Source organism: Cajanus cajan, chromosome 6 (genome assembly GCF_000230855.2).
Source record: "Cajanus cajan strain Asha chromosome 6, NIPB_CcT2T_4, whole genome shotgun sequence".
Classification (NCBI taxonomy): Eukaryota; Viridiplantae; Streptophyta; class Magnoliopsida; order Fabales; family Fabaceae; genus Cajanus; species Cajanus cajan.
The window spans coordinates 7352602-7365152 of NC_138522.1; the positions used below are offsets into that span (position 1 = coordinate 7352602).

The 12551-nt window shown below is 37.7% G+C and overlaps 2 protein-coding genes across 2 annotated transcripts; both read left to right on the plus strand.

The window, feature by feature from the left end:
• The first annotated feature begins 2464 nt into the window (after positions 1 to 2464).
• LOC109807629 (uncharacterized) lies at positions 2465 to 6335 on the plus strand. Its single transcript, XM_020370194.3, has 2 exons — positions 2465 to 5378; positions 5638 to 6335. The coding sequence occupies exons 1-2, from the start codon at positions 2555 to 2557 to the stop codon at positions 6138 to 6140; spliced, it is 3327 nt and encodes a 1108-aa protein (XP_020225783.2). The 5' UTR covers positions 2465 to 2554; the 3' UTR covers positions 6141 to 6335.
• Positions 6336 to 8805: 2470 nt separating this feature from the next.
• LOC109807442 (heat shock 70 kDa protein 4) lies at positions 8806 to 11881 on the plus strand. Its single transcript, XM_020369957.3, has 2 exons — positions 8806 to 9972; positions 10057 to 11881. The coding sequence occupies exons 1-2, from the start codon at positions 9753 to 9755 to the stop codon at positions 11685 to 11687; spliced, it is 1851 nt and encodes a 616-aa protein (XP_020225546.1). The 5' UTR covers positions 8806 to 9752; the 3' UTR covers positions 11688 to 11881.
• The last annotated feature ends 670 nt before the right edge of the window (positions 11882 to 12551 follow it).

Here is a 12551-nt window from a genome sequence, read left to right on the forward strand (position 1 = left end):
TAACAAGGATACCTACCATTCACTGCCTGATATGCATATTTTTTTATTTTTGAATCATAAAAAATGTCCAACAATAAAAACCATTTATTTTAAACGATACGATAATAATAATGTAAAATATCACTGAACCATATAAAAAAAAAAAAGATGATGGTTCAAGGAGCTTGGCAAACCCGGCATAATGGACTAGAAGGGCAGCGGCTTGTAATCCCTCCACTGTCAGGAGCCGGAAGTGTTCGCTGCTCTGTTAAGCCAGCCTCACGCTATGCCCTCCGGTTTAGGAGCAACGAAACCTGCGCCTTCGTCCAAGTTCCGTAACTCAACTCTTAACTTGGAGCGGGCAAGCCAGCACTGAGCCACAACCAAGCCCAACCGAGCATACCCGAGCCATGTCCCATCACCCTGATGCCCCCACTCGAGTTACAAGCTAGCGTTACTTAGCTCGGCGAGCTGACGCATGTGTCAGAGACTTATAAAGGATCATTTCTATAAGAACCTAGTCGATGTGGGAGTTGTCTGAGGTGAACTTTTTTTTAGTTTCCTTGAATCTAGTCGGAGGAGAACTAGAAAGAAAGACATGAAACCAAGATTCCAAAGTGCATTAAACTTGGTCCTAGCTCAAGATACACATCATTGTTCATGATGCGTGCTTGAAGAATGGGGGGAAATTAGCAACCTGAATATTTGCTGTGTCTGAGAAATGTGTGCTTGGCAGCTGCACACTTCTTGTCGCACATGCAAATGCGAAAACAAATGATGGACCCAAGTTCCAATTGTTTACTTAATCCTCACCAACTATATTCTCCATTTTACAACGTTTATATGTAATCCAAAAGTTGAATGTCGCTTAACATTATGGTTGGATTCCAAGTCTTTTTTGCATTTTTTTTCTCAGCCTCAAAGCACTAAGCATCTTCCCTAATACATGTGAGTATCCACTAGTTTCCTTAATGTCCATGTTTCTTCATTGAGGAGTTTGGAACAGTAAGCAGATCACTAACATTTTATACCAAGCACCACCTTACTAAATGTATGGCATAAGCAGCAATAGCTTCCTTCAAGTATTCTTCTGTGGCAAATACAATTCCTAAATCCCACTTGTAGTTGTAACCCTCCATTTTTCTTGGTTGCTCAGATAAAGGATTACTCTTTTTCTTCTCTTTTCAATCCTCAGATTCATACCCAAAGTCTGGTAGGCCTCTCATTCTCAAACTAGTAACACAATGAATATGACCATCCTCATCTATTCTACATTTTTCTGCAAAAGCAGGTTATTCCCCTTGCCTTTTCTTTTTGTTATTCGTAAAATTTGAATATATCAACAAAAGTTATATATTTCAATAAGTACGAAAAGTTTACTGCTGATATATATTTACGTATCTTATATATAAATTAAACTCGTTTTAAATCAACGACCTTTATATATATATATATATATATATATATATATATATTTATATTTACTTTACAAATCTCCTTACGTAGAATTTCCTAAGTAACTAATGTTGAGCAACACTGAGTTTATATATGAGATTATTTTAATTTCAATTTTAAATAATGCCATATTTTCAGGACAAAGAGACCATGTCAAAGATCCTAACATCAAATACTGCAAAATAGTGGTATTCAATTATTCATGACAAATGACAATTCCCACATGTCTTAAAATTATTAGTCTGGCTCAAATCCAAATTTAAATACCCCTTTATTTAAATCTCTCATTTTCATTTGTGCAATTTTCTCGCAGCTTTTTAAGTTTTCAAACCCATGAAAGGGCGATTTTAGACGTAAGCTACATAAACTACTGCACAGGCCAGGAACCCACTTTTCTTTCTCTGTAACATAGCACACAAAATAGAAAGAAAAGAATTATTACTAAATTATACAGTACTACTGTGTACTGATTGTTATGTTTCTTTAAAACAACAAAAACCTCTAGTTTAACTATTGTGCAGCAAATCAATAATTTAATACTCGCAGTATCCCACATGCCTCTTTTTTAAGTGAAAAGCGTTTTCTTTTTCTTTTATTGATAATGCTGGATGAGATTACTCAACTCAATAAATAGGGAAGATACTAATTGATGCATTAACACACCATATCCGAGATATTAGGGCTTAAATCCAAATAGGATTTGATCCAACCACATTCTTTTCATTAATAAGTCACCATCAACACTGTTTGTCCCATAGCCGAATGTGTGGTAGGCTGGTAGCAGAGAAAATCCAAGCGATCCTGCATACTTCTTTAGTTCGTCTAATCCATGTTAAGGCTTAATCATATGAAAATGAAAGTTTCATCTTATACAAAAGGCCTCATCAAAAGATTAACAACAGTTGATATTAAAATTTAACTTCTCTCTTAAAAAGGTAAAAAAAAACACGTGGCCTAGCTGTTTTGTGGATCTAGAGATTCTAGTATTTATAATTTGCATATAACTCATAATTTGTATTGTATTCCCAACAAAGCATGATTTGGTTCCTTCCTCTTGTTCCTCCCTAGGCACAAACCTTTCTCAGTGGTCTCTCACTGGGGTTCATATAACATAGCTGTAATGCCTGTGAATCCATGGACCCCCTTCTGCTTGTTCTTGTGCTTATCTCTTTTATTATACAATTCTTTTGTAGTTATAGCAGTGAACCAACAAGGCCAAGCTCTCCTTTCATGGAAGAGAACCTTAAACAGCTCCGAGGCTTTGAACAACTGGGAACCAATTCACGAAACACCATGCCAGTGGTTTGGAGTGAGTTGCAACAAGAGAAACGAAGTTGTGGAGTTAGATCTGAGGAATGTGGTTTTGCTTGGAGGACTTCCTTCTAACTTCAACTCACTCCCTTCATTGAATGTTCTCATATTAACTGGCACAAACCTCACTGGTTCAATTCCAAAGGAGATAGCTACCCTCACAGAACTCACCTACTTGGACTTAAGCCACAATGCGTTGAATGGTGAAATCCCAAATGAACTCTGCCACTTGAATAAGTTAAAGCAATTGCACCTGAACTCAAACAACCTGGTACGGTCCATTCCAGTTTCAATTGGTAATCTCAGTATGTTAGAGTGGTTAATCTTGTATGATAATTTGTTAAGTGGTGAAATTCCCAGCACCATAGGGAATCTGAGGAACCTAAAAGTGATAAGAGCTGGTGGGAACAAGAACCTACGTGGCCCTTTACCACAAGAAATTGGTAACTGTACTAATTTAATGATACTAGGCCTCGCTGAAACAACCATTTCAGGGTTTCTACCTTCAACATTGGGTGTGTTAAAGAAGCTACACACCATTGCACTCTACAGTACTTCCCTTTTATCTGGTCCAATTCCACATGAACTCGGAAACTGCACCGAACTACGAAACATTTACCTCTATGAAAACTATCTAACAGGTCCCATACCGGGCACGTTGGGTAACCTTGGCAAGCTGAAAACTTTGCTCCTGTGGCGGAACAACCTCGTTGGGAACATTCCAGCGGAGATAGGAAAGTGTAACGAACTAACGGTCGTTGACGTTTCGATGAACTCGCTAACGGGGAGCATTCCAAGGAGTGTGGGAAACTTGACGGCGTTAGAGGAACTGCAGCTCGGCGTTAACGGGATTTCGGGGGTGATTCCGCCGGAGATAGGAAAATGTGGTGAACTCACTCACGTGGTGCTTGACAACAATGAAATAACGGGAACGGTGCCGTCCGAATTGGGGAACCTGAAGAACCTAACGCTGTTATTCCTCTGGCACAACAAGCTCAACGGTTCTATACCGTCGACGCTTTCGAAATGCGAAAGCCTTGAAGCTTTGGATCTCTCGGTGAATAATTTCACGGGTTCTATACCCGAGGGAATATTCCGCCTCGGCAAACTGAACAAGCTTTTGCTTCTTTCAAACGCTCTTTCAGGAGAATTACCCTCCGAGATTGGTAATTGTTCTTCTCTGATTCGATTTAGAGCAAGTAATAATTTCATTACCGGGAATATTCCCTCACACATTGGGAATCTCGCGAATTTGACTTTCTTGGACCTCGGAAACAACCGCATCGCCGGAACTATCCCGGACGAGATCTCCAGCTGCCGGAATCTCACGTTTCTAGACTTGCGTTCGAATTTCATAACCGGAAACCTTCCGGCGAGTCTCGGTAAGCTTAATTCGCTTCAGTTTATTGATATCTCCGATAATAATCTACACGGCACGCTTAGTCCCAGCCTAGGGTTTCTTAATTCTCTGAATAAATTGGTTTTGAGGAAGAATAGTATTTCCGGTTCAATACCGAGTCAACTCGGTTTCTGCGCGAAGCTGCAGTTGCTGGACCTCAGCAGCAACCGAATCTCCGGGAATATTCCGGGGAGTCTAGGGAATATTCCGGCGATGGAGATAGCTCTGAATCTGAGCTTGAACCAACTTTCCGGTGAAATTCCAAGGGAGTTTTCGTCGTTATCGAAACTCGCCGTTTTGGATATTTCTCATAATCGTCTCAGTGGCGACCTTCGGCATCTCGCGGAATTGCAAAATCTCGTCGCGCTGAATGTCTCGTACAACGAATTCTCGGGGCGCGTTCCTGACACGCCTTTCTTCGCGAGGCTTCCGGTGAGCGCGCTCGAGGGGAACCCGGCGTTGCGCCTGTCTGGCGGCGACGGAGGATCGCGGCGGAGAGGTAAGGCGGCGCGCGCGGCATTCGCGGTTCTGCTATGCGTCGCCGCGTGCGCGTTACTCGTGGCGGCGCTGTGTGTCGTTGGCGCAGCGAAACGACGCGAGGAGAATGAAAACGGCGTTAGTGATAGGAGTGACGCTGACGTGGACATGGCCCCGCCTTGGATGGTGACGCTTTACCTGAAACTGGATCTGTCGATTGATGACGTGGCGAAATGCTTGACAGCTGGCAATGTCGTTGGGCGGGGACGAACCGGCGTCGTTTATAGAGTGGAAACACCGACGGGGTTGACCGTGGCGGTGAAGAGGTTTAGGTTAAGGGAGAAATTCTCGGCGGCGGCGTTCGCGGCGGAGATTGCGACGCTGGCGCGGATCCGACACCGGAATATTGTGCGGCTGTTGGGTTGGGCGGAGAACCGGAGAACGAAGCTGCTATTCTATGATTACCTTGTTGGTGGGAACTTACACGCCCTGCTGCACGAGGGGTGCGCAGGATTAGTGGAGTGGGAGACACGGCTCAAGATAGCAGTGGGCGTGGCCGAGGGTCTGGCCTACTTGCACCACGATTGCGTCCCTGCTATCTTGCACCGGGACGTGAAGGCGCACAATATTTTACTTGGAGATAGATATGAACCGTGTTTGGCTGATTTCGGATTCGCTCGGTTGGTAGAAGACGAAGAACACTGTTCTTTTTCCATGAACCCCCAATTCGCGGGTTCTTACGGCTACATTGCTCCGGGTATGTCATGTCTATTCTAGTTTTTCCGTTGTTTTGTTTGGTCCTTGCTTTTGGATTTAGTGTTTGTAAATTACTTGACTGAATAATAACTACATATAAAGTTACCGCTTTGGACAATAACAAGTTAACAACTCACTAGAATATGATGATAGTCTCAGAATAAAAGCCAAATTATGCTGAATCATGTTAATAAATTATGTGTTTGTAGTTTGTGGGTGTGTACTAGAGTTGATGTGTTAGGTTGGAACTGTGGATGCAGAGTATGCCTGCATGCTTAAAATCACAGAGAAGAGTGATGTGTATAGTTATGGGGTGGTCCTACTAGAGATGGTGACGGGGAAGAGGGCGGTGGATGCATCATTTCCGGAGGGACAGCAACATGTTGTGGAATGGGTCCGAGAGAAGCTGAAGAGGAAGAAGGACCCGGTTGAGGTTATGGACCCCAGGCTTCAGGGGCTTCCAGACACGCAGATACAAGAGATGCTGCAAGCTCTTGGTATCTGTCTCTTGTGCACGAATACTCGCGCGGAGGATCGTCCCACAATGAACCACGTGGCTGCATTATTGAGGGGAATTCGACATGACCCTCCAGCAGGGTCTCAGCCCCACAAAACCACCCATGCTTCCTCTTTTTCGTCCTCTTCGGTGACCCCGGCAGCTCACTTGTTGCTTCTACAATCATCTTCTCGGTCCTCATCATTCGCTTATTCATCTTCTTCAGCTGTAGCCTACCCCCAACACGGAATCAGCCATGAGTTTTGAGGGGGAAAATATGTACTATTTTGGAGAGGACTTAGATATCGTGTTAGATATTTTGAATGGTGAGCTACAAGTACAACTGGGCATTGTAAGCAGGGTATTCATTTCCACATGATAAAACAAAAATGACGGAGTGTACAGTACAGCAACTTATTTATTATTGTTTATCTTATCTACCAAGAAATGGAGATGGTGGTTCCTTCGGGTGTCTTAATTACAATTACGTTTTGATGATTGACTGTGTCCGTTTGTGTAGCTACCATTAATTCTTCAAAAGAGGGCAATAGTGACTGATATTACTAGGGATGCTAGAATCAATATGGTACTTGTCTGATTGAATAGCTGGAGAGTGGGCAATCATTTGGTACTTTGTAAATTGTGAGCTCTCTTTCTTTCTCTTTTCAAACAAATACGGACTTTAAAGCGTCAAAGGAATCCACAAAGTAAGGATTGCAAATACTATCAATTTTCAAATAAGTGTTTGGCATAAACAAGGGTTAACAACTTAATCGAAAGTCAATTCATACACCCATAAAATTTATATTATTTGGCATCTAACAGTCTTCATCGATAGAACAAATATTAGTCCAAAACTTCCATTTCCGCTAGGGACTCCTTTATTATTTTATTGAGAATAGATCATAAGAGAGTCAAATTATATACACCCAAAACATACAGGTTTGACAACGTTACATATATAGGTCTTGACACGCCAAAAGAGCATTATAGTTTGTTTAACATGAAACAGTAACATTGAGACTCAAGGAAACCAAAACTATCATGATATTTGCTATTTTGTGGCCAAGGATTATGGCCACTCTAACATGCTAGATGATGATACCAAGGGAATTAAGGGGAAAGCTACCTACTGTGTTTGCAAAAATGGAGAATCAATGAAAACCATGAGGAGGCTTGTTGCAGGAGTCATAGTGTCATACTTGAAAGCTTACTTGCATGATGATAATGGGACTTATTGGCCGTAAGAGACAAGCATGTGAGTCCACCGGTCGAGGTCAAATTTTATTTTTTGGTGTAAAAATCAGAGAACATAGGCAGCATATATTTCTGTTATCTCATGAGTCATGATACTATTTAAAAGAAGGAAATAGTAGCCTAAAATGTTAAAAACCATGTGGTGATTTTGTTGCTCTGCACAGAATGAATGTAAGTACTATTGAGCATAAAATTCAAACAAGAGTTCATTCCACGTACAAGTCAATGGCATGTGGGGTGTCATCATTGGAAGACTTGTTAGTTGTTACTGCAATCTATGATGTTGCATTTTGCTACATTCGGGTTACCAAGAAAAAGGGACACTCTTACTAATCTAGATCTTCTCTAGTTACTTCAATCTCTTTGTTCTTTTGATTTTTTTCTTTCTTACAATTTCTTAAGAAAGTGAGTTAAACAACATAATTTAATATTATAAAATCAATATGTAAATACTATTATAATCTTATTTTTAGTCAACGTGGAAAAAGATCCTAACACAATTAGAGTGGGATGTAAATAGTGAATAATATTGGAATATACATCGACTAAAATGCAACAGAAGGTGTTATTGTTTTTCCTGTTGTTATAGATGACAATAAAAGCCCTTGAAGCAGTGATAAATCTAGAAAATTTGTTAAGTGAGGGTAATAAAATATTCTATATCATTTTTAATAAAAAAATATAATAATTTTTTAGAAAATATACTTTTATGGTAAAAAATTTAAAATATCTTAATTTTATAAATTACAATTATCTTATAAATAAAGTGATAATTTTTCACTTTATAAATTTTTGTAACTTATTTAAGATTAGAGGAGTAAAATGATAAAAATTAATAGGATAAAAATAATATAATTATTAATTTGTTTTCTTTTAGTGTCTTCTAAATTTCTACACTTATTTAAAATAAAAATATTTTATGAGTGCATTATCCATTTTTTTATAAGAGTAAATTTTTGTGTTTAAATATATTTAAGTTAAAAAAATTGTATGACAATTACTTTGATTCCTCTTTATGTGGTTCCTTTTCTACCAACACAAAATATGCATATACACGATCAAAAGGTAAGAAATAAAATAAAATTTGAAAAGCAACCTACATTAATAAACTAAATTATGATATCTTTAATGAGTAAAGAAGTGATAAATTTTTTAGCTAAAAATACAGTATATTATAATAACAAAAATGAGGAAGGATCTACTTATTCCAAGAGTAAATTTTGATAAACTTATTTCATCCAATAATTCATGTTCTACATCAAGTATTCAACCATTTAATTAAAATTTTTTAATGTATAGATCAAATTTATAAAATTTTAAAAAGATTGAAAATTAGTTAATACTCTATTTCATTAATTAAATCGATGGATAATAAAAAAATATATTTTATATGTTATTCTGAATCTATCTAACAAAATATTATATAATTTTTAATTTTTTTTAAAAATGTGTAAACTTGATCTATATATTAAATTTTTTAAAAATAGAATAAAAATTACATAAATATTAAGTAAATTTTAAAAAAAGTAAATTAAGTACCTAAAATTTTTAAACAGGCACAAGTACAAGACAAATAAAGACAAATAAGTATATATTCATCCTGTCTCCATACCCGATTTAATAAATTAGATATTATATATATTCGTATCTAATCAAATAAGATATTTTTTTTATCAAAATCGATTACTCATAAATATGGATTTAATTGTCCTTCTAATAAAAAAATGAAGAAGGAATAAAAAAGGAATAGTAATAAACAGAAACGAGGAAAGATAAAAAAAAAAAACAATGGAAGGAAGAGAATTTTTTAAATGTTTTTAGCTTTTTTAAAATATTTTTTTGAATTTTTTTTAAAAGACAAAGTTTATGAAATTACATAACTAAAAGGCAATTAATTATTTTTTAATTAGATCCATGTAATTCTATATTGGATAAACACGAAGGAGAGTTTGCCAATAAGGCACTTAACATGCCACTGACGGAGGCTTATGGGTGGACGTAAGTTAGTGCAACATGTAATTTTGAGGACTAGTATTATTTCAGTCTCAGATACTAAAACAAACGGGTTACACTTTTAGGGGCTAAAATAGCACTTTACTCATTTATCAAAACTTGCAAAGGACTGGTAGCCTCAAATTATATGGTAAAAAAAAATTAATAAGAAGAAACGCAATTTCTACTTGTTTTTTCTATTTTAAAAATAATAAAAAAAAATGGTATTTTAATTTGCGAAATTTGAGGGTAAAATTTGAAAAAAAAAACAAAAGAAAAAAAAAAATTGGAAAGCAAAAGGCAATTAAGCCACGGAAAAGTTGTCTATGCGTCGTCCACTTAATCAAAGATCACCTTATCACTTGAAGGCTTCCAGGCTTTTAGTTTTCCAAATTCCATATAGATACACTGAGCACGAAGAGACCTTGTTAATGATAATAATTAAGTGGTGATTTCCGATGACTAGGCACAGATATGCATTCATTTTATGGAATCACAAGATGCATACACGTAGTACGAATTTTAGCTTAAGTTCAAATTTCACACATAAAAATTAATCCTCAACCGTTATTATGTCTTTCAAAGCCTGAATTCAACCGTCACATTTCACTCTTAGTCCCCTGATAGAACATGGCCAAAGAAGAACAGAAATTTGCAGTAGGCATCGACCTTGGTACAACGTATTCTTGCGTTGCAGTGTGGCAGGAGCAACATAGTAGAGTAAACATAATACACAACGAGCAAGGCAACAGAACCACACCTTCCTTTGTTGCTTTCACAGATAATCAGAGGTTGATTGGTGATGCTGCTAAAAACCAGGCTGTCACCAACCCAGAAAACACCGTCTTTGGTATATTTTTAACCATTACTCATATCCTTTTTATGTTTTGTTTCCCTGTAGATTTCGCTACGAGATTTTTGATAACTTTTGCAGATGCTAAAAGGTTAATTGGTAGGAAATATAGTGATTCCATTATTCAGAAAGAGAAAATGTTGTGGCCATTCAAAGTCGTTGCTGGTGTGAGTGACAAACCCATGATCGTGGTCAAGTATAAGGGTCAAGAGAAACATCTCTGTGCTGAAGAAGTATCGTCTATGATCCTCACAAAGATGCGGGGGATTGCGGAGGCCTACTTGGAAGCACATGTAAATGATGTTGTTGTTACTGTTCCTGCTTATTTCAATGATTCTCAGCGAAAAGCCACAAAAGATGCATGTGTTATTGCTGGCCTAAGTGTTATGCGGATAATCAATGAACCCACTGCTGCAGCTATTGCATATGGCCTTGACAAGAGGAATAATTGTGTTGGAGAGCGAAACATTTTCATTTTTGACCTTGGTGGTGGTACTTTTGATGTATCTCTCCTCACAATCAAAGATAAGGTCTTCCATGTCAAGGCTACTGCCGGAAACACTCATCTCGGCGGAGAGGACTTTGACAACAGAATGGTGAACTACTTTGTAGAGGAGTTTAAAAAGAAGGAGAAAGTGGACATTAGTGGGAACGCAAGAGCCCTAAGGAGGTTGAGAACTGCATGTGAGAGGGCAAAAAGGACACTATCGTATGAGGTTTCTACCAACATTGAGTTAGATGTTTTATTTAAGGGCATTGACTTCTGCTCTTCAATCACTCGTGGAAAGTTTGAGCGAATCAATATGGGGCTCTTTGAAGAGTGTATGGAGACAGTAGATAAGTGTCTCACTTATGCTAAGATGGACAAGAGAAGGGTGCATGATGTTGTCCTTGTTGGTGGTTCGTCAAGGATTCCCAAAGTGCAGGAGCTATTGCAGGAATTTTTTGACGGAAAGGATCTCTGCACTAGCATCAACCCTGACGAGGCTGTTGCTTATGGTGCAGCCATTCAGGCTGCTTTGTTGAGTGAAGGCATTAAGAATGTTCCAAACTTGGTGCTTTTGGATTGCACATCACTATCCCTTGGTATATCCACAAATGTAGGTGTCATGAGTGTAGTGATTCCTAGGAACACTACCATTCCTGTAAGGAAGACCGTAGAATACTATACAACAAAAGATAACCAACATGAAGTCCCAATTAATATTTATGAGGGCGAGAGAACAAGAGCAAAGGATAACAATTTGCTAGGTTCTTTTGTTCTTTCTGGTTTTCCTCCTGCTCTTCGTGGCCATCCTATGGATATTTGTTTCTCTGTAGATGCAAATGGTATCCTAACCGTTTCTGCCGAGGAAAAAACCACCGGCAACAAGAATGAGATTACCATAATTAATGACAAAGAAAGGCTGTCAACTGAAGAAGTAGGAAGATTGATTCAAGAAGCTGAGAAGTACTTGGCTGAGGATAAGAAGTTCCTTAGAAAGGCCAATGCAATGAATTCTCTGGATGATTATGTTTATAAGATGCAGAAGGCTCTAAAGAAGAAAGTTATCAATTCAAAGCTTTGCTTACAAGAAAAAAATAAGATTAGTTCTGCAATTACTAAGGCCACAAGTTTGCTAGATGATGATAGCAATGAAATTGAGGTGTTGGAGAATTGTCTAAAGGAGCTTACCAGCCTCTTTGAAACCTTCATGAACAAGATTAGTTAATTTATTTCTAGTTAAGATTTTTGATGGTGCTGAGTTGTTATTTTGTATGTGACAAAAGCTAACCGTTCTTATGGACATTATCTTAGCATAGCTTAATTGCTTAAGTTCAATATATATTGAAAAGGACATGTATAAATTGCTAACGTGCTTGACTTGGCAGCCACCATAAATATGCTGAATTGATCCTTGGACTAGGTCCCTGTTTACCATTAGCTAAAATTTTAGTAACGATTTGTCTTGGATAATGTGTGCCGTACAATATGTCTACATCTTCCATATACTGGTGATTTTAGTGTTCGTGGTTTTTGGTTCAATGTGTCTTGTACCAATGCTTATAAGCCGAAGAAAAAGGTTTTAAAATTCTTTTGTTAAACAATTTATAATTTATAATTAATTTTAACGTTAAAGAATAAAAAATGACAAACAATTTTTATTTTTCTTTTTTCATTTTTAACATTTGAATGCTTTTAAGAAGAAATTCACTCTATTTTTCCTTCTCTTAAAAGTATTTATGGATAAGATTATCCAAACAAACAAATCTACTGTCATTAGTAGAAAGGAATGACGATGCAGTAGGGACCAAGCAAACTCTTCTGGTATCAGAATGAAAGAGAGGGGACTTCCATAAAAAAAAAATATAGTGTTTATAGAATGAATAGATGCTGATACAAACAAGACCTATATGCATTCATCAAAGCTAAGTACCCACATGCAAAAATAAAGGAATGGAAGCCAAGGTGTGCAGTAAGAGAGTAAATCACTGAAGAATTTCATTCCAAACTAACAATCTAACAACAAGCCTGTTTGGCTGGCATTGCCACACATTGGTCATAGTTTAGCTCAATACCTGGCCAAGGGCGGTGA